Below are 21882 nucleotides of genomic sequence, written 5' to 3'. Positions count from 1 at the left end.
ATCAGTGCTAGCGATCTATTAAAGACAGCAGATGTTTGTTCAATATTCTACTGCACTATAATTGATGTTATTTGCACACAGAGCGTCAACGTGAGATCAGCTGAATCAGGACAGTTGTTAATACCAAGTTAGAACAGGACCTAAATAATCTCTCTGGCAGTAACTCTTATTCTAACGGAAGCAAATAGAAACAGACTCTGTAATCCACACTTTGATCTTTAAATCACTTGCTCTTTGTCCTTTTAAGAACCCAAACTGTCTTCTCTTCTTGCACTCTGCAAAAGATTATAACAGAAACGCCTACATTTAGCTTTTACGGGACCAGAACCGTCCACAGAGCGCTGTTGCTTCCATAACTCAGTGGAATGTGAGGCAGGGACGTTATGGGGTTTGTGTCTGTTCCACTCGGAGGTAGTGTGAGTAGAAGGATGGACAGGGTCTGACTGTTTTTTAGAGAGAGATTTTAGCTGTAAAATCGCACGCGGTGTTCAAAGCAGTTGGATTTCATCACCACACAGCACAGTTGGTCGATAGGTTAACTAAAACACACTGCAGTGGGCGTCATAATCACAAACAGAATTCACACACATCTTCATATGAGTCTAAAGCTATGGTGTCTACAGTGCACTGCATGATCGTGTGTGTGTGACAGGGGTATAATAGATAGTTTTGTTTTTTTACTGAATCCAGTTCTACTATTTTTAAATTATTCTGGTCGACATCACTTCAGTTCAAACCATCAAAAACTGTACTGGTTTTGATTTTTCACAGTTTCTTTAGGAGATACAAGAAGCAGGGTGGTAATGAGCAGGCTTCATCAATGTATGATCGGCTTGGATTGGGCAAAACACTTTTAAATTCATAGATAGCCCTTCACTCTCGTCTAATCTGTCACTCCAATTAGATTTTTTGTAAAAGTCACTTTGGGTGAACCACTCATCACCAGACGCGTGGTTTAATTTTTATTTCTCCCCCCTCTTGACTTTAAACCTGTGACTGAAAATCAGTGCAGTTTTCCTGGTTGTCTAGAAATTTACAAAACACGGAGGCGTGGACGGTTGAAGCTCCAGCAGCTGATTTTTACCAGATACCACTGGAGCGGCCGCCGGGAGGGGCCAGGATCCGAGCCGAGGACCTCTTCGGGATGTGGTCATCGACTTGAGACCCTGAGACAAATATGAATACATTAAACTAAGACTTACTACATTAAACAAAAAAAAACACAAGCGTTGTTAGTTGTATTCCAGCCTACCTGAGAGGCTAAAGGAGGACTCGTGCAGGTCTCGGACTCCCTGGTGGATCCGAGCGGTGGATTTGTTGGACGTTTCTCCGTCTATGGGGCCCAAACCGAGCTCCTTCTTCATGGTGTTGGCGACCTTGGCCACATCGCCAGAGTAAGGATCCCTGACAACCCCTTTATAGCCCTGAGTCTGACGCAGATAGGGAAGAGGAGAAAGTCTCAGTCATACAGGTCACAGTGAATCTAAAACAAAGGAAACTGGACTAGCTGACTTCAGTTCACAAACATAGCCAGCTGAAGAAGCCAGTTGGATGAGTGATGAAACATTCAAAGCACTCAAAGAAGCCCAGTTTCTCTTTGTCTGTCCCGATATGAAATGCTGGCACCCTGTCTTGCCATATAGGGTGACACTGGAAAATAAGTAGGAGTGGGTATCGCTAATGATTTCCTGATTCAGTTGTTACATCTTCTAAATGGCTTTGCTTTGCAGCAGCTCTTCTCTGTCGTGATATTTTTTAAATCCGATCAGGCCTGATGGTGCTCTCAGAGTTGTGTCATGTTTTGGATCTCCCTCACTTGTCGACTAATGTCATTGTGTTGTGCCGTGAGATTTGTCACGGAAATCAGCGTCGTGAGGGTGCAGGAAATGGCGAGTACATTTAATAAATCGATCAGAGGATTTCATGAACTAATATCTTTCAAGTCAAGATAGATTTCAATTGGAAAATCGTTTTTAAAACCTGGCCCTAAAAATGAGTCTGCTGCTTTTTCGTAGCAGCTTTGCAGCTAGGATTAAAATCTTTTCGAGTCACACACGTCTGAAAAAGATCACTGCATGCTTTACTTTAAAGAGATACTACAGGTTTGCCTTTCACTCCTTTATTTTGATAGAGAGTATGAAGTAATGGATTCAGAGAGAGAGGACAACACCCAGCAACGACCAGATAATCTATTGTCTGCCCCTGTTGCATTTAGTTTTAATAAATCGTAACCATGTCCGAGCTGGGAAAGCGAAGCATTTTCATCTTTTATTTATTTGGTATTATTTTATTGTCTTTGTCAGCAGATGCATCTGCATTTACTCACACTAGAGAGAACTGCTTTTGGTATATTGATCAAATGAACCTGATATATCACCCAGAAATTGTTTGAAAGAGATGCTCTAAAACGAACAAGGGATAAAAGCTAATGATGAATTAAATTCATAAATTAATTATTAATTAATTAACAACAACAGCACGAGCACTATAAACCACCCATAAACTAGAGCAGAGGCTGGCTTGGAGACTGCTCTTGCAGACAGCAGCAGCAGAAAACCAGAGTCAGCGCACAAAGAGAGCAGAGGCATTAAATCCTTTATACGGACTGTCAGATCAGTGGAGTTAGACACAACATGATGGGAGTGTTTGCCGGAAGCTTGCTGACGCTGCAGACCACAGAATGACCCTCGCCGTTCAGCAAGAACTACTTTATTAGGAAAACCTTTATGTTCTGATTCAGACATTATAAAGTTAATGTGTGAACGCACCTTTTCTCTCTGGACCATCTTCTTATAGAGGTAGTCGGGGAAAGTGCGCTGTGGGTAGAACTTCCCAGACCCCTCGGCGCACATGAACACGCCATTCTCACAAACCAAGCGTCCCCGGCTGATTGTTACCAGGGGGACACCGTGGCAACGCAGCCCCTCGTACAGGTTGAAGTCTCCGCCCTGCACCTGAGTGCTCACAGAGATCGTCCTGCACACAGACAGAAAATTAATAAAAAAAATAAATTAATCAAGTTATGAAGATGTTTTCAGCTATAAACACATAAAACCTTCAAGTAAAAAATCTGCACTTGAACACACCAGAAAAACTGCAGCCAACGATCTTGTCTCTGTCCTGTCTTTGTCTTATCTTTTCTTGTCTTTGTCTTATCTTTATTTTTGTCCTATCTTTGTCTTATCTTATCTTATTTTTGTCGTTTATCTTTATCTTTGTCCGATCTTTGTCTTTGTCCTATCTTTGTCTTATCTTGTCACATGACTGTATACCTGGTTGCGTCCGGATCCCAGACCACCACATCAGCGTCGGCGCCGGGGATGATGCGACCTTTGCGTGGGTACAGGTTGTAGATCTTTGCGGCGTTAGAGCTGGTCACTGCCACAAAGCGATTCTCGTCCATCTTTCCTGTTACCTGCAGGTACGATGCATTAAAAGGGAAATTTTTTTTGATATAATCAGGCAATTCTAATGTTTGGATTTTTATTCCTTGAGGGTACGTACCACGCCCCTCTCCCAGATGACACTCATCCTGTCCTGGACTCCTGCTAGTCCATGAGGGATCTTAGTGAAGTCCTCTTTACCCAGAGCTCTCTGCTTGGTGCTGAACGGACGGTGCTCTGAGGCCACGACGCTCAGAGTGTCACTGTGAGGAAGGACATGCATGCTCAGCATTTTTATTTAATATTCACTAATCTTTACTCAAAGTCATTGATGTCAGTACACATACTTTCCCAGGAGGCCCATGAGGTAACTGGGTGTGTTCGGGTCGAGGCGGAGAGGAGGGACGATGACGTGGGCGGCAGCATGAGCCCAGTCCTGGTGGTAATACTGCATCCCGTTGAGCACTGCATGAGCTACTGTGGTCTCTGCGTGGACCACCTTACCTGAATAAACATAAAATATTTTAAAAATAAGTAAGTTTATCTTCTTTATTATCACACTCACTCCCTTTAGTTTGTCTTTACTGGGGGAGAAAACTCACCCTGGATCTTAGCAGCAGCGATCATGTCTCCAGCGGCCATACTGGACACGTTCACCAGGTAGATTGGGCAGCGAGCCTTCAGTCACAGTAATATTCATTAATTTACTCAGTCAAATCTTTAACCTAGAAGTGTCAAACTCCTTTTAGTTCAGGGGCCACATACAGGCCAATTTGATCTCATGCGAGCCGCACCAGTAACATAACAGCATAATAACCTAATAAATAACGACAACGCTAAATGTTTCCCTTTGTTTTAGTGCAAAGAAGAGCATTATGAAAACGTCTAATTAAAATGAAATTACGCATTGCTGCCATCTGCTGTGTAGCTCTGGGTCTCAGTGTTGTGTTATCAGCTCTTACTAAAACAGTGTGATCCCTAGTGGAACAATTAGGAATAGCCCTGGCCCTCTGGTGGGGCGGTTTTGGCCCACGGGGCATATGTCTGACACCCCTGCTTTAACTGCACACAGGAAGGATGTTAAAATCTTTTTACCCTGTTGGCGATGGTGATGGCCCGGTGAGTCGCCTCAGACTCCAGCTGCAGACAGAGAGACAGAGGTAATTGGAATATTTATGCTTGTAAGAGTTGTTGTATGCAATTAGAATAGTAGCATCTCCCCTTCTACTATGGTAGAAGAAATTTACCTCCTCTGGTCGACTGATCTCAATTCCCTCCGGTCCACTTATGCCCAAATCCAGAGCCTCTTTGGCGCCCTTAAAAAACACGCACAAATGTCAGGCCTTTGCAAATCTAGACTTTCAGTACGATGAACACAGAATAAAACGAGTGGAGGAAATTAAATGTGCACCTCTGCCACCAACTCTCCGTTCTCGGCGTGGACACGTGCGATGGCTCCAATGTCCTTACAGGTCTGCAGCGTCTGGTAGAGCTCAGAGTCCCGCAGCATCATCGTGTCTTTGTAGGCCATGAACATCTGGAAGGAGTTCACCCCGTGCTCCCTCACCAGGGTCTCCATCTCGTTACGCACCTGATCGCAGTCGAAAAGGTCAGAGGTCAGAGATCTGAATCACTGCTAAGAGCCTCTCACAGCTGAGCTCTGGTTCATATTGGCAGTCAGTTTAGATGGTGTGAATGTGGGAAGAGAAGCTGTGAGTTAGTGTGTGTGTGTGTTTGTTATATGGAGCATGAAATGAGCTTGGAAAGAACCCAGTATGAGATCACACTGTATTGGCACAACAGAGAAGACGATCAGAGACATTGGCCTCACAGAAAAATCTATTTGATTCAATCAAACTGCAATAAAAGGAAAGTATTCTGTATAGAGATGATCAGTTAAAATAATATCTGCAGTAAATACGGTTTAAATGCCAATATACGAAAGATGACGTATTGATGGGTTATTATAGGGATATTATATTTCTCTCATATTTTTAAAGGTATTTTAACATTTCCACTGTTCTGTTCAAATGTTTTATGATGCACTGTGAACTGAATTTGGTGTGTCAATGTTGCTATAAAGGTTTTTCATCTGACAAATGAATGATAAAAGTACAATCTACAAACAAAATCATAAAAGAAGAAGAAATAGTTTTGATGATTTTAAATAGAGTAACTGCCAAACTGACAATAACAAATTATACTGTACAGTAACCAGGGTGTTAATAACCACTAGATTACAGACACGTACGCATTAAAACACATTATTAAACGCGTGATTATACACCAATCAGCCTTTAGATTACAGGATGTGAAGAAGGCAGAAGGCAAGCTAGTAGACGTAGTGTGTGGGCAAAGTTCTACTGGGAGACATTGGGTCCTGCCATTCATGTGGATGTTACTTTGACATGTACCACATAAATAAGCATTGTTGCAGACCACTGCATAGTTGTACACCCTTCAGCGTAAATGATATTCTTTGAGTTCAAGGTGCTGACTTATCCTCCAAATTCCCAAGATTTTCTGTGGGACATCCTGGACAAACAAGTCCGATCCATGGAGGCCCCACCTCTAAACTTGCAGGCCTTAAGGGATCTGCTGCTAACATCTTGGTGCCAGATACCACAGCAGACCTTCAGAGGTCTAGAGGAGTACATGCCTTGACAAATCACGGCTGTTTTGGCACCAAAAAGGGGGATCTACACAATATTAGGCATAATGTTATGGCTGATTGGTGTACGTAATAAGACGTGGCACAAGCACAAAGGCAGCAGACATTAGAGCCAAAGGCTGAATATGAATCACAGATTCTGCCTAATGTGCCCACTGAGCATGTGCATTAACCCACTTCTTGTAAAGGCTTAATCTAGGTCATTACACATTCAACCCATAAAATAAATAAATAAAAAAAAAGGTTTGGCTGCTTTATTATTCAATCAGCAAGAAATAATTGGACATGGCGCACCTTGATGCCCTGACTGAATCTCACCTTTGCCCCCCACCAGGTCACCCCGACGTGCAGAGCGTAGTCGCAGCACGCCTTGGCGTCGGCCAGAGCTCGGCACTTCTCGTAGGCGTCCAGCAGGGAGCAGTGTTGCTCGGGCAGCACCAGCGCCATCACCATGGTGGTACCACCCATCAGAGCCGCCTGGGTGAGAGGGGTGACAACAATAGGGGAGACAGAGAGAGAGAGAGAGAGAGAGAGAGAGGAAAGAAGAGAGGACAATGATTCCACTGTGAAGCACACAGACAGGACTCACACAATCCCTCCTTATGAACTGTTGTCTCACGGTGAATTATTTACACACAAAACAATCAAGCTGAACTCAATTGAAGCGGCGTGGTTGAGTCAGATGGTCTGAATGCCTTTGTTTAGAACGGTTATCACTAATCTATCAACTCTCTAGAAATACAAACAAATCTTACAACATTATACTTTAAGCTTATATAAAGTTATAGGTAAATACTTCTTAGAAAAACAACTTTAATCATCCGATAACATCTCGATGGGAGCAGGTAACTGGAGAAGGAACTAGAGGATGATGAAATAACTGATGAGGAAAAGTAAGAGAGGAGGAAGACGGGCTAGAAAACTGATGAGGAGAATGAGATGGCGCGTGGCGACTCGTCTCTTCGCGTAACCATGACAACAAATACTGCTCAGCCATGCCTGTCGCACGTCCCCACCCTCTTCCTCCTCCTCGTCCTCCTCATCCTCCCTTTTTCCATCCACAGTTGACGGTTGCCTCAGTTTAATATCCTCTAATGGTGGAAACTGGACTGAGACGTGATGGGGGAAAAATAATAATCACACTTGAAACAGGAAATTAATCTTGCGTCTGCTGCGCTACATTTTTCTTCCTTCATTTTTTTTTTTTCTCTTTTCAAATCTCCATCACTTCCACGATTTAAACCTCAATGAAACGTGACTTGATTTGAGGCATTCCTTCGTCTCCACGCTCCAGACGTGTCGCAGACAGGGGCGGGGTCATTTCCTTGAGAGACAGCGCCACCGGCCAGTGAGCCATCAGGTCTACAATTACCATAGCAACCAGCCTGAATCATCATCTGCAGCCTCAGCATCGAATAGCGTACCATATAGTGTCGTTGATCACTGTCAAGTTAACGCATGAGGGTTTTAAGATCAGGGGACACAGAGCAAGGGATTGTGGGATTTTTACCTTAATTAAAATTTACTGCCTGTCCACTTCTTTAAAAAAAAAGATACAGAGAATAGAAAAAAGACAAAGACACTGGGAAGCGAGGAAACAAGAGGCATGATTAAGACATCTTCAAGTACACATGTGTCTTTATGCATCGTCTGGTGCAACTCACCACATAAACATCCAGTTTTAGACGGGTTTAAATAACAAATCTACTAAAGGAGATCTATAAACATACTAACAGTGTCTGATGAGATGAGTTTAATCTTCAAAAGATCCACTGGAGACTAACAGGTCCAATCTGATGCCTCTGAACAACGAGCATCCTTAAAAAATATTTTTAGATATGTCACTTTAAAAATCTCTTCTTGTTTAAACTCTTCAACCCAGTTCCATCATTATAAACTCCTTGTGAGCACGTCTACGAAGCTTTATTTGAGACCTCAAACTTCTCCAAGATACCAAATACATGAGGAATGTAATGCAAATCATGTTCATCCTCATTTTTTGAAAGGTGTTTTGACGTTTACACTGCTAATCCAGATGTTTCATGAAGCACCTTTGATAGTTTTTTGTGTATAAACTCCAAACTTCCACAGAAGGTTACTAATAAAAGCAAGACAATTAATCAAGACATTACGAATGAAATAATTACTATTTCCTGATCAAGTTTTTTTGCCCCAATCCTGATCATTGAAGCCCCTTCAGCGAGAGGCTGCTCCTCCCAAGGTGCAGGACTAACAGACTGAGGAACTCCTTTGTCCCCCGTGCCATCAAGCTGTACAACCACCACTCACTTGGGGGGAGGAGGACAATAAAGAAAGGGGCTGAATGACTTTTTTAATTAACCTACAACATGTGCAATAACGATGTACCTGGTACTTCTATATTTATGCAACAACCATTTATGTACAGTCGTCACAATATTTATTTTTATTTTTATTACTATTATTATTATTCTTTACTGGGTGTTTTGGTATTTGGGCTTATTGTACTGTTTCCTACATGTATGTCTGACAGTGCTGTATGCGATGGAGATGTCAATTTCCCTGCGGGAACCTCCCAAAGGGATCAATAAAGTTGTCTATCTATCTATCTATCTATCTATCTATCTATATCTATCATTTCATAATGAGTACTGGTTGATCCAAGTCTCGATTCATAAAGGCTTTTCTTGTCTTCCTTGTATTCTTCACGATGGAACTGGATTCAGTCCAGTAAACAGGCCTGTCAAAGTTAATGTAGTGTGGGGAGGGTAGCTTGTACCTTGGCTCCAGAAAACCTGTGTTCTCTACTCCAGAAATGTTCTGGTCATCCAACGCCAAACTACTCAAGCCTCTCTGGAATATTTTTCTCCTTGACCATGTCTCCATGAAACATTTCTCTTCTTTTAAACTTTGTGCAAACTTTGTTGTTTCAGTGCAGCATTTGCCTGAATGAACTCCATGTAATCTGTTTTGGGTTTTTTTGTAGGTGATGAATCAAATTGGCAGTATTGAATGATAAGCTCCTACCACCCCCTCACCACCTCACCATTAAAGAATTTACACATTTTAGTCTGACTTCATTTTCCACAATAAAGTAACCTCCACACCATAGACATGTTTAGTCACGTGATTTTGGTTCTTCTTTTTCAATTTCTGGCAGCTTTGACACTAGCAAACTGCCATTAGATGCAACTTGAAGACTTGATATGAACAGGATTAATGTGCAAACTCTTTAACAGTGTGATCAGGTGCAGCATTTAGCAGCATATATGTATCACTGCTAAAAAAGGCCAATCCATCCATCCATCCATCCTGACATGTTTGCTTTCTTTCGTTTCACCAGCGAGTGATTATCTGGGGTGCATTTGATTCACGTCCTGCTTCTCACATCTTCAAAATGCTGCCAGCGTGTCTGGAAGACTTCTGGTGCAGCTCAGTGAAATGAGGCCTGAGTTCAACGCGATGCCAGAGAGGAATCTGGTGGAGGACTGAATCGTCTCTACGCCAATTCTTTCCCCCAGCAACCTCTTACCCGCTGCCCTCGTTGCCGTGGCAACTCCAACCCCCTCCCTGTGGGAGTACATGCACGGTGCACACATGACCACGGTAGCGTTGTGCGGTCCCCCTATGGTGATGGCGTTACCGCAGCAACGGCTCATGTGCTGTTGTGATGAACCCCCCAAAACTATTTCTCGCTCCTCGTCCGCTTTAATTCCTCCCTCTTCTCCTTCCTTCCTTCCTTCCTCTCGCTGTTACTCTGCTTCCCCCTCTTCTGTCTCTCCACTCACCTCCCCCCTCTGTGGACTCACACTGTTCTGCAGCAGGAGAGTGATTGACATTAATCCAATCTCAGATTCCAACAATCACAAACAAAATATCCGTAATTAATGTTTTAAATAAGAAAAATCGGCCAAACGTCTGAAATCTCACTCTAGTGTTTATATTTTCTTTCTGACACTTTCTTTTCAATTAAAGCTTCATAAACCTTTGATCTGCTCTAACTATTAGAGTTTTATTCAGACTGACATATTGCCAGTGTGGTATCTATCCCAACAGGCACAGCAGAGATGATTTCAACGTCTGAGGAGGACGAGGATGTTCAGCTGGTATGTGACGTGTGAGTGGAGCAGATAGAGGCTGATCAGAGAGCTGTGGTGGTAATCTGTCTGACACTGATAGCCCTTCTCAGATGTACACCCCCTCATAGACCCTCTCATCCCCTCACATCACTCACCCACACTCTCACTCTTTCTCCCCCACAGTAAGTAAATGGAGCTTAGCGTACTCATGTGACCTTTTGCTGAACAAAGTGGTGAAATAATGATTATTTCCCTTCACAATCAATTATTTTTTTTCCATTAATCATCTATGACATTATCAATATAGCTGGTAGTTTAGTTTATTTAGACATTTTCTGCATTTCTTCCCCCCCTCTCTTTGGTTGTTTTGCTTTCACGTCAGCGGATTATCCCCACAGCAGGGGTCGGGGGTGTTTAATGGAGTGGGGGATTCATGTTAAACACTGTTTGGGGTTTTTATGTCACCCTCGACTTCAGCTTCACATTCAGAAAGCATGTTAAAGGAACCAAAGCATTTCAGACTAAAGCTACATACTATTAAATACAATCTCTGCTTTGCTCTTTCTCACTGCTGTTATTTGTTAGATCTAAATTAAATAATCAGTGTTTTGGTTATGATAATTGTAATTGTGTATGCTAGTATGTGAAAATAAGTCACATACTAGCTATAAAGTGATCATGTGAGATATTGCACGACTGTCATCCAAACAACTACTATGTTCATTTTGCAGAGTGAGTTTGTGAGGGAGATCTTTGCCTCTGAAGCCTCAACCGATAAAAAAAAAAAAGTTAAACAAAACAATAAAAATATCCTCCACTGCATGAATACCACTGCAGGCAACAATTACACTGCATATTCTGAATTTTTAATTCTCCTCATTATTAAATTTTGCCGTGAGTCTCAGGGGACGAGTGGAAAGCATCCAGAGGAAACGAACTAATGAACTGGTGCAAATATCCACATGAAAGCTGAACAGCTGTGTGTTCACGTCGTCGCTTTAAACCAGAAACCACTGACAGCTGTCTGCTTCCTATAGGTCCAGTGTGAAAACATGTGGTCATTACTCCTGACGAACACATGAAGCTGAAAGAGTCGGTGAATATTTAACGATGGACAAGACAGAGAGTGAGAGAGAGAAACTATGTCTGAGTACGTCAGCTGTCTCCAGACTTTAAATGTGTTTAATCACAGGCATGCTGTTGGGACTAGTCACAGCCGAGCCTCGTGTATATATATGTGGGCGTGTACCTTGGTGCCGCTGTAGAAGTCGTCCTGGATGCTGGCGTTCATGAACGTCTCCTGCAGATGCACACTGGTATCTATTCCACCCGGTAACACCAGCTTTCCAGAGGCATCGATCACCTTAGCCCCACCTGGGATCATTAGTTCCTTTCCCACCTGCCACGAAGAACAAGAATACACAATTTAATTAACGTGTTTTGTGCCCATAGCGTGAATCTCAACGTTATATTTTATAAAATTACCAAGAAAGATTGATCAAGACCCTAAAAGTGTGGGATTTCATTCAACAGCAAAATTTGTAAAAATAAAACCACCACTGTTGGAAAGCAGCTAAGCACAAACACATCCACAGACAAGATCCGCTGGTTTTCTGTCCTTAAATCTACAAGACAGGAATATCAATACTGGGACTGTTATAGTGAGTTTTGTCTCATTGTTGGTGGTCGGTGTCTAGGAGTCGTCCTTGTGTCCTCATCAGTATTTTTTCTAGACAATGTCACTGGAAACGCTGACCAACTTGTAGCTGCTGTTGCTCATAGTGTGAACAGATAAATAATACAGGTGCAACTTCCAATTACAATCAACAGAAGCCATCTAAGTTAAAGGAACAGTATGTAGGATTGTGGCCAAAACTGGCCAAAACTGGTACTGGAATCACTTTCAAAATACTGTAGAACGGTGTATCCCCTCCCCCTCCCCCCTGACTCGAGGTTGCCAGCTAAGCTGCAGGATCCAGCAGGAACGTAGGCTGCTACAAGGAGCTTCCAATGGCAAGTGACGAGTCCTACACAGTAAGTATTTTTTTCTGTTAATAAAGTTTATGCTTCATGAGAGATGTTTTGCGAAGTATCGCAAAAATTTACTAATGGCGATTAGCCAAATATTTCGTAAAGATGTACTGTAATACCACATTTCAGTCGGAACATAGATTGTTTTCATACCCTGCTAGTGGTGCGATATAAAGCTTTTTATGAACGCATTTAGCACGGGCAACCATGGAAAATCCACTGTCTATATGTACGGAAGCACGGGGCTTTTAGCCTATACCAAGAAACATGGTAGAATATAGCATCCAAAAGTCGAGGGTCAATTCCACGCCATTCCGGACTTTGTCACGACGTATTTCGGATTCATAACGAGGTCTTTTAGGTTTAGTAACGTTATACATGTTTTATCCAACACGTTCGTAGCTGCAGCTGCGGTAACTAGAGCAGAGCTGGCAACCCGGAAGACGAAACTCTACTGACTTCGTGATTGGTAGATAGGTGGAGGGTGGCGCCTCAGGCCAAAACACAACATGACAACATCAACATCAGTTGAGGGCTGCAACTTTCACTTTTAAATGACAATATCCTGGCCGGACCACTGTTGTCAGTGATATAAGTATTTGAAATGAACATGATTTCTTCATGTCTAGTGACATATCAGGGCCATTTTATGATTAATTGAAATACATTTCTTACATACTGTTCCTTTAAATTATACTAACCACTATTTTGGCTAATTGACAGTAGGGATAACCCCCGATACAAAAATCTTTTAATATTGAGTATCGCCCGATCGAGTTTTCTCCCCTGGAGATTCATGAAATCTTTTCTTATCTTCCTTGTTTTTCTCATAGATCACATGTGCACAATGTGACTGCATTAAGTCCAATAAGTAGGGCTATTAAAGCTAATCTCTTAATATGTTTTTTACATTTGTTAGCATGGTAATTTATTGTCTAACTAAGCTGTAGCCTCTCCTACATGTTTGCGTAGTAGCTGTTCACTTGTAGACAAATATTTCCACTTGAGTGGGAGTATGATTTCGAGAGAGAAGGAGAGAGAAATGCCAAGCTTACTCTGCTGTGTTCTATCCTTTGTTTTACTTATTATTACATATTATATTATGCATTAAAATGAATAGAAATACTACAAAAATAAGCAGATATGATATACAGATCCTTTACAGTGTAATTTAAATAAAGTGAACATGGACCCTTTTTATTGCAGATAGGTTTTTTGAGTCTGAGGATCCTCTTCACAGAAACTGATGCTTATCTCCATGGCAACATTATACAAGCTAATCACAGTGTTCACTGTGCGGTTGGTTGTCTTCATACTCTATTATCGTGGAACGTGAGTCACACTAACAGCTGGAGACATAGTGGGACAGTGAGTGTGTTTGGATTTTAATGTGAATGTGACACGAGCCCCTGATTTAAAAACATTGAACACACCTGCTGTATGATGCCGTTCTCGATGTAGACGTCTGCCTCCTGGGTGAAGTCGTCATTGACCACCTTCCCTCCCTTGATGAGGATACGCATGGACCCCATGTTAGCAGCCATTGTCCTACAAGAGGAACAAACAAGTACAAGAGTTTTAAAATCCTGTCAGATTTTGGAGCAGGTTGAGGACAACACAAGACTTGAGGACAGTCTTCACAGATATTCTTTTCTGTAATGTCAAATTTGCACACACGAGAGGCAAAAGACTTGAAAATACTAGCCCAACTGAATGCACCACCTCACGGGGCGACGGATGTAGACAAAACGGAGACTGTGGCGCAACAACTTTAAATTTACTGACCACAGTCAAGTTCACTAGGTGACATAACAACACCTGCAAGATGGTTTGTCAGCCACAAACCAAACTAAAAGAGTAAGAGTAAGTCATTTTGTAATACAGTGGGGAAAAGCAAAAGCCGAAAGCTAAACGAGCGTGGATGAGAAAATGTTTTGAGAAAACTCAGTTGATACGATTTCTCTATTCTCCAGAGAGAATATAGTAGGATGCTAGCTAACGTTAGCCTCAAGAGCTAGTATGTGTACCGTTGCTAGTAACACCATTAGCCGCTCTGTCTCCTTTTTTGTTGAAGTACTGACATAATCACCCAGATTTTAAATCCTAAATATCAAACGTGTGTGATGTTAATCGGGCCTGACTTCTGTACCAAGCAAGATCTGGGTTGGATTTATCAGCTGATTGTACGGAGGGTTGAATTTCGAGATAACTCAGCCTGAGACTCCTGCAGTCTGAGCCCAGAATTAGCCATGAGCTAAAAAGACGAATCAATAAATAGATGTTTTTTTATTTTTTTTAATGATTTATCTAACGACAATATATTGATTACTTTAATGACCCAACAACACTTCAGGTTAAAAGATGCAAACAAAAACAATGAGCGTCAGTTCAAGCATTTTTGCTGTGTGAGCATTTTTCAAAATGAACGCCTGCTGGTCATTACGTGCATAATTATTACCTCTAGCTACGAAGAGTCTAGTTTGTGTTACTGCACCCACACAGTATCCTTTTCAACATGCTGTACGATCGTGATGTTTCATGTTTTCAGAAGGTTTAAACATTTTAGAATTATATCTGTAAAGTTGAGCCTTGTTCATTTGGGATTAAAAGACGATTTGCAGTTTTTTCTCTGCATGTTCAAAGTGCCTTAATGTAATTAGAGTTTTTAGGCCAGCTATGACATTTCCTCAAGCTTTCTGTGTCTGGACTAAAATGTTGCTCTTGAACATACCACAAAGACTAGACTGCTTCTGCGTGAAAGGAAACAATAATTTATACCAGCAGGTGGCAGTCATTCAAAAAGGGGAAACACAAAGACCTAGCATTGGCTGGGAGGCTAGGAAGCTAGGGAGAGCTACAAACCGCCCTGCCACATAAATTACTGAATAAATAGGACAAATAGCTAAAGTACTTCATGCATTTTTATTTTCATATATTTTTCCAAATAGTTAAAATCACACACCACATCAGAAAAGTGCATTTTGCCATGTGTTGGTGCGATTGGTGACACTTACTCACTGAAACAAATCAGCTTGCGTGAAGCTACGCGGATAAACACACTCTACAAACATCTCCCTGTGTGTATTCTGCATGGCTGGCTGTACGCAATGTGTTTGATGGCGGGACACAATAGCCTCCCAGTCACACGGCATCAAGTCAAAGAGATGGAGGAGAATGGAGGGAGGAAGGAGAGCAGAGGAAGGGGGAGAGTGACCGGGGGGAAGGAAGAAAGAAAGAAAACAGTGAACGGAATAATGAGGAGATCTAGAGCCAGAAATTTGTACTCCAACCAGACGAGATGTGTCAGTGTGTTTTAGAAAATATATAGTCATTAAAGGAGGGAATAAAAAGGCAGCAGCTGCTCTAAGCCATACCCTAAGCCTATTGCTAGAGAGCTGAACAGAAATCATTTGGGATGAGGTCCAATCGAGCTCAGAGAAGATTGAGGGCAAAGAGAGGGGGAATTTAAAAAAGAGGCTGAGAAACAAGAGTGGCCAAAGAAGGAGATAGACGAAGAGTGGATGATTGTTCAGAGATGAAAGATAAAGTGGCAAACATGGTGGTGGAGGGGCGTGTGCATGTATGGAAAGCAGTGGCCCGAAGGCGTGGCAGCCGGAATAAAAGACTGGTTTCCCAGGAGATGAGAGCTGGAGTGCTTTCAGCGAAAAACGAGCAACACGCAACGCAACACACTCGTGCATCACGCTGTGTTGAGGCATGTTAAAGCACCGAGACCCAGTTTCCTTTTTCAGTTGTTATACACTGAACATTAACACAGATGTGTGTTCCCGATCTTCTGACCGTTAACTGTGCTGCCCCCATCAGGCCAATCAATGTAGTGGAACTAATTTAGAAAGATTAAAATAACTAACTTGCGTTTAATTGCAAATTACTTAAATTAATCTGCCATATTTTATGGACTAAATAAATAAAAATAACTGTTGCAGACAGTTGCAGAAATGCTGGGACCTACAGCTGGAACTGGGCTAATGTTCATGCATTAGTGATACTGTCAGTGTTTAACCACAGTTAAACAGTTAAACTATCCTCTTGATCTTTTAGGTAAATCGTTTTAGGAGACCACATTTTCATATTTGTGCCTCTGTCAACCACTGACTCTATATAAATATGAACAAACCCTCTGTGACATCTCATAAAGAGCGGTTTTGAAGCTCAATGCCATGGCTCTGGTCGTTGTCTTCTTGAAAGTGCACGACTCCGCCTAACTCCTAGCTGATAACTTTAGTCCTGAAAACTATTTAAATGGGTGAGTTATATAAAAAGTCTCCTGCATTCAGCTGACATAAGTGGATCAATTAGCTATAAAAACCAAAAAGAGACTGTAAACATGTTTATTTCTGCTGTTAAGACATTTTTAAACATGGAGGTCTATGGGGATTGACTCACTTTTGTGTTGTCACCACCAGCTTTGTTTAAATGCCTCTTTATTTTCGTTAAAAGATGCAAATACTTCAGACTAATGTATTCCAATCGTCAGAAATTGTCTTATTCACGAACAAGGCTTATTTTCATCTTGATAAATTATGTATCTTACGTAATAATTACGTGATTATGCAGCTGAACCCTCAGTCACTTGTACATAGAAAAAAAGATCTGACAGTTGTAATGTGAGAACCACCAACTCCACCGGCACCAAATCCAATAGAAACTGACACCGTACTGGAAACAGTCCAGCGGGCTCGGCGCCAAATCGAAGGGCTGATTAAGTTCTGCTGGCCTTTTAGCTTACTGATATAAAAACTCAGCTCCCGGATAATTCACAGATAGTCGCTCTCACAGTAAATACAGTCTGGAAATGTAATTCCACTGGCTTACACACGAGCAAACCCGCTTTTAAAAACGATAGCAAAACAAATGTACTGATGCTGAATAACCACGGCCTTCAGTGTGAGGTGGTGATATCCACATGAAAGTCTGGCCTCTACAACTGATATTTAAAGGCTTCTGTTGTCACTGTTTTCCAGTACGAACCCACACAGACGTCTGACTGTGTGTGGGAACGGGAACGCTGACTAAACAAACCGCTCCGCCGGACACTGATGCCTTTGTGTAGTTTGTGAGGACTGTAAAGCCAAAGGAAATTAAAGTCAACTTATATAAACTGACATCCTGGACAGTGACACGGTCATAGTGTCAACTGTCATTTTGAAATTGACCATTGACTAGAAACCATTAAAAAAGACTTGAGTGAAATGTACAAACAGCAAATTCTATTTAACAATGCAGACATATAGATAGATAGATAGATAGATAGATAGACAGATAGATAGATAGATAGATAGATAGATAACTTGAAGAGATTTGAGGTAACACAAAGAAACCTAAAGCAACCTGAGGTGACTGTAGAGATGTGATAAAATGCCTATAGGCCGTGTGAGTAGCCGTGGTGTGATGTGATGCAGTGTGAGGTGTCAGGCGTTGCATCTCAGAGCCCTGAAATTACCACTGGAAAAAAAAAACGCCTACAGAAATTCTGAAAGTCCGTTTTAATTTTTACTTGAAATACACGACACTGGTTATTTCACACTCAAACGCGAAAACAATTCTGGCCTTGTGTTGCCAGACAGACAAAATCAAACGGTGAGTGTTTATTGAAGCTGACAAGGTCGACTGCAGCTCCTCTAATGTCCAAAAGCAAGTTAATCCCCATAAAGCTCTGAGTTAAAATGTCCAACTTTACAGCAGAAATAAACATGTTGATAATCATTTGTCTGAATTATATCACGGCTTAAACCGTAATTAAGGGTGTGGCAGCTTTGAGTGACAGGTGGGTGTCCTCTTCAGCTCCACTCACGCTCCACCTCTTTTTTTTTAATTAGCCTTCAAGATGGCGACGGCCAGAAACAACATGCTGAGCTTCAAAACTGCTCTCTAGGATGCACGCGGGCGTCTGCATCCGAAGACTTACAGACCACCAGGATGAGAAGCTATTTTAGACGTCTTCAGTGCAGGTCTAATGTATGTGAGTGTGTGTTTTGCCGTTCTGCTGTGTCATAGCAGGCTTAACAGACAGACGCACACCAGACAGCATTTCTCACGCACCCTTGGACCAGCTGCTTCGGCACACACACGCACACACACACACAAATATCTTGTGCACACACACGCACACACTTGCAGACACACCCTAACTTTCCTCTGCTCTCCAGTTGTTTTTTTTCTAATGTGGGGGGCGTTAATTAATAATTAATGAGGAGCAGAAATGTAGAGTTAGTTCAGCGTCACAACACACAACTTCTTCACAGCTTCCTACAATAAACTGCATGCTAATACTTCAGTCTTCGTTTAGGAATAAAACTAATTATTATTTGTTTAGTAGAATAAACCAACCAGAAAATACCAACAACAACAACACCTTGGGTAATATGTCTTACAAAAACAAAATACGTGAAACTTTAATTCAATGTTTGATTACAATAAGTCGTCATTTTTAGTAGTCATTTCCACAATATAAAAAAACATGTTACAAACCATTTAAATATATATGTAAACTCAACTTAAATGGCAATTTAAGGCCGTAATCAAACATAAAATTAGGTTATTACTGTTCTGTCTTAATCTGTGTAAATCTTATTACCTAGAAACGAAAAGTAAAATTTACAACCTCCAAAAGTCTATTTTCAGTAGAAGCCTGCATGTTTAGAAACACCTTAAATCTCACGTAGTAGCTGCTGACATGCTCAGATGTCTGTTCCTGGGCGTGTGCAGGCTTCATGTGTGGCACTGAAATGTAAGTGTGTAAGTTGGTGCATGGTGTAAGTGAGAAGAAGAAAGGAGTGGACAGCTGCTGACTCCTGCTTGATCGGGACAGTAATCGCCACGGGGAGGAGGGACGCCGGTCCGTGCGTTTGAGCGCCACGGTCAATAATGTGTGTGTCGAGCTATTTAAAAAGCAGAGTACCGAACGTGCAGCATACAAATTTACAGCCGCTCAGAGATAAGAATAGACATTAGAGCGCAGGAACGGAGCGTGAAGTTTGGAGAGTTGTGGGTGCTGCTGGAGGTTCACGGATGAATGAGCCATTAGTGAATCACACACAGATAAATACACAACAACAACAACGACCGTACGACAAAGTAGGGCATCACTCTGAGGATTAGAGGCATCTCTCTTACTACACACACTCTTGTACTCTATGTTTTGGATAAAAGATGGGGTTTTTTTTTTATTCTTATTTTGACCTTTGACCTTTTTAGTGCGACCAAAATGCAACTTTTGCGTGCGATGGGAAGATTTCTATGATTTGTTTAATGAGCATTTTTATGTTCCTGATTTTCCATGATATTTCTCTTTCAGCGACACCATCAGGACAAAGTTTAAATGTTGAGTCCTGCTGCTGATAAAGGCCTTAACAAACTACGCCCTAATACCAATAATGCACTAAAACAACTCAGATATGACCTCACCTAATTTACAGCAATTTACTACACCTATACTCATAGAATCTAGAGCTACAATAAGTAACCAGTGTTACATGAGCAGGTGGTTGCACCAGTAACAGATGCAGATGTGTTGGGAGTCAGACATAACATTTAAAAAAAATTTGCCAACTCCCACTTGGAAGACAATCAGGTGCAGCTCAACCAACCAATCTATTAAAAGACTCCTGCAAGGCGTCCAAACCCACTGGAACAGAACGTATTACATGCTAGTAGCATATAGCATGATGCCACTGTCTCCTATCAATCAGAAGTGGCTCAGATTAAAAGAGTCCCTTGTCTGCACATATACAGCCTGAGCTTCCCTATACCTTCCAGACTTTCCAAGCTATGTGGATGTTAGGAAATATAATGAGATATTCAGGCGCTCATGAAAGTAGTCTCATAATGACGAGGATAAAGATAAAAGAAGCCTCCGAGGGCCAGTTAAAGGCATTAAGGGGTCAGTATACTTCAGAGTAAATGGAGGTTGGATGGACGAACAGCATCGGAAGCCGCCGTGAACATTAAATTTAGTTAATTTCCAATAATCGGCCACTTCGAGGAGCGATTATAAATATTATAGACGAGGTGATAGAGTATTCTGGGTTTGAACTTCCTCATCAGTCGTTTTTCATGTGTGTGTGCAACACTATGAATGCCTTCGAGGAAAGGCTGTCTGAAAGCGCGTGCCCTTAATCCCATTTGTATGATTCGTTGTGTCCTGACAGCAGCTCTTCGCCCAGCATTCGACTGAGGCCATTAATAGGAGATGAATAGGAGATGTTATGTGGATGTTACTTTGATGCCAATCGCACCCTCACGGCAACGATACGGGGCTGAACCTGGCATATTGGTGACATATCTTCACCAAGAGCAATGCACATGCATCTCATCATCCATGATGTAAAAGAAAATGCAATTCATCAGACCAGACCACCTTCTTCCAGTGCCACGTGGTCCAGATCTGATGCTCACATGTCCATTGTAGGAGCTTTCATCTGTGGACAAAGGTCGGCATGAACACCCTGACTGGTCTGCGGGTACACAGACCTCACCTCTTTTGCTTATTTGGACCACTTTTGATAGATACTGACCACTGCAGACCAGGAAAACCAGGAAAACTGCAGTTTTCACAATATAGTCCTTGTTGAAGTCACTCAAATCCTTGCACTTGTCCATTTTTCCTGCTTCTAACAACAACTTTGAGGACAAATTGTTCCCTCGCTGCCTTGATATATCCCACCCACTGACATATGCCATGATAACAAGACAACCAGTTTAATGCAACATATCACATGCATATACCTGCAGATACTACATCATCTAACTGGGATAATGTAATTATGCTACAGCTATAGGACTGGAGATGCATTAAAGTCAAATGATGTGAAGGCCTCAGCATCCTCATCCTCCCAGAACAAGCATGCAGACAGGCCTCCACACCCAATCCGACAAAGAGAGGAGGGATTTAACATCACCTGTTCACATTTTGTACCCAGACACACACACACACACACGCACACACACCTCCATGGACACACACACACACCACCAGGCTCGTTTGTATGCATGACGACCACATACCTTCACCATCATCATATTCATCATCACCGTGACTCAATGTATTTGACAGAACCGAGAATAACGGACTTACATAACTAGGAACACACGCTCGTGCAGCCTTATTGCACCGACAGCACGTCTCTCTCTCTCTCTCACACACACATACACACACTTGGCCTCACACTCACATCTCACCCATATTTCATCGCAAAAAGCCACACGATGCTATTTCAACACACTGTCAATGCTCCTTTTTTCGCTATTTTAACTGTGACTTTCATTCATTTATTTCTCTCACAGTAAAATAAATGATTCCCATTAATTAATTCCCTCTTGTGTGAACGAAAAAAATTCGATTGCTATAAAATTAGCATAACATTTGTATTATTTGGCATCAAGCTAATGTATGGAAATTAGCTAACATTAGAAACCTTCCGTAATTAAGCTTAAATTAGACATAAAACGCATTTTATACAGATAATTAGTGATAAATTCTCTATATTTTTGACAACAGTTGATATATATTAGGAAATAAGCACTGACATGTTCATTTTTCGTATATTTTTGTGGCTTTTTTACCCGTTTTCCAGCAGATTCCCTCCCGGTCCCTCCTCAGCAGCTTCTCTCCGCTATCCAGCACTGAGCCGAGTGCTCGAGGACAGCTGGCACAGCGCGAGCCGCAGATGCTTCTTGGCCGTCGGCCCACAGCAGCCAATCAGGAGCCGCTCGAACC

The 21882-nt window shown here is 41.9% G+C and overlaps 1 protein-coding gene across 1 annotated transcript; it reads right to left on the bottom strand.

The window, feature by feature from the left end:
- Positions 1 to 1078: 1078 nt before the first annotated feature.
- LOC311498916 (dihydropyrimidinase-related protein 5-like) lies at positions 1079 to 13687 on the bottom strand (the record flags this gene model as incomplete). Its single annotated transcript, XM_084559700.1, has 13 exons — positions 1079 to 1166; positions 1253 to 1430; positions 2769 to 2976; positions 3273 to 3415; positions 3505 to 3646; positions 3731 to 3887; positions 3986 to 4061; positions 4479 to 4523; positions 4631 to 4699; positions 4795 to 4974; positions 6373 to 6531; positions 11362 to 11511; positions 13577 to 13687. The coding sequence occupies 13 exons, from the start codon at positions 13685 to 13687 to the stop codon at positions 1081 to 1083; spliced, it is 1704 nt and encodes a 567-aa protein (XP_084415826.1). The 3' UTR covers positions 1079 to 1080.
- Positions 13688 to 21882: the final 8195 nt, after the last annotated feature.

The sequence above is a fragment of the Chelon labrosus genome (assembly GCF_963514085.1).
Source record: "Chelon labrosus genome assembly, chromosome: 14".
In the NCBI taxonomy this organism is placed as follows: Eukaryota; Metazoa; Chordata; class Actinopteri; order Mugiliformes; family Mugilidae; genus Chelon; species Chelon labrosus.
The sequence above is the reverse complement of the archived record's forward strand: the minus strand, read 5'-3'. Positions and strand labels throughout refer to the sequence as shown.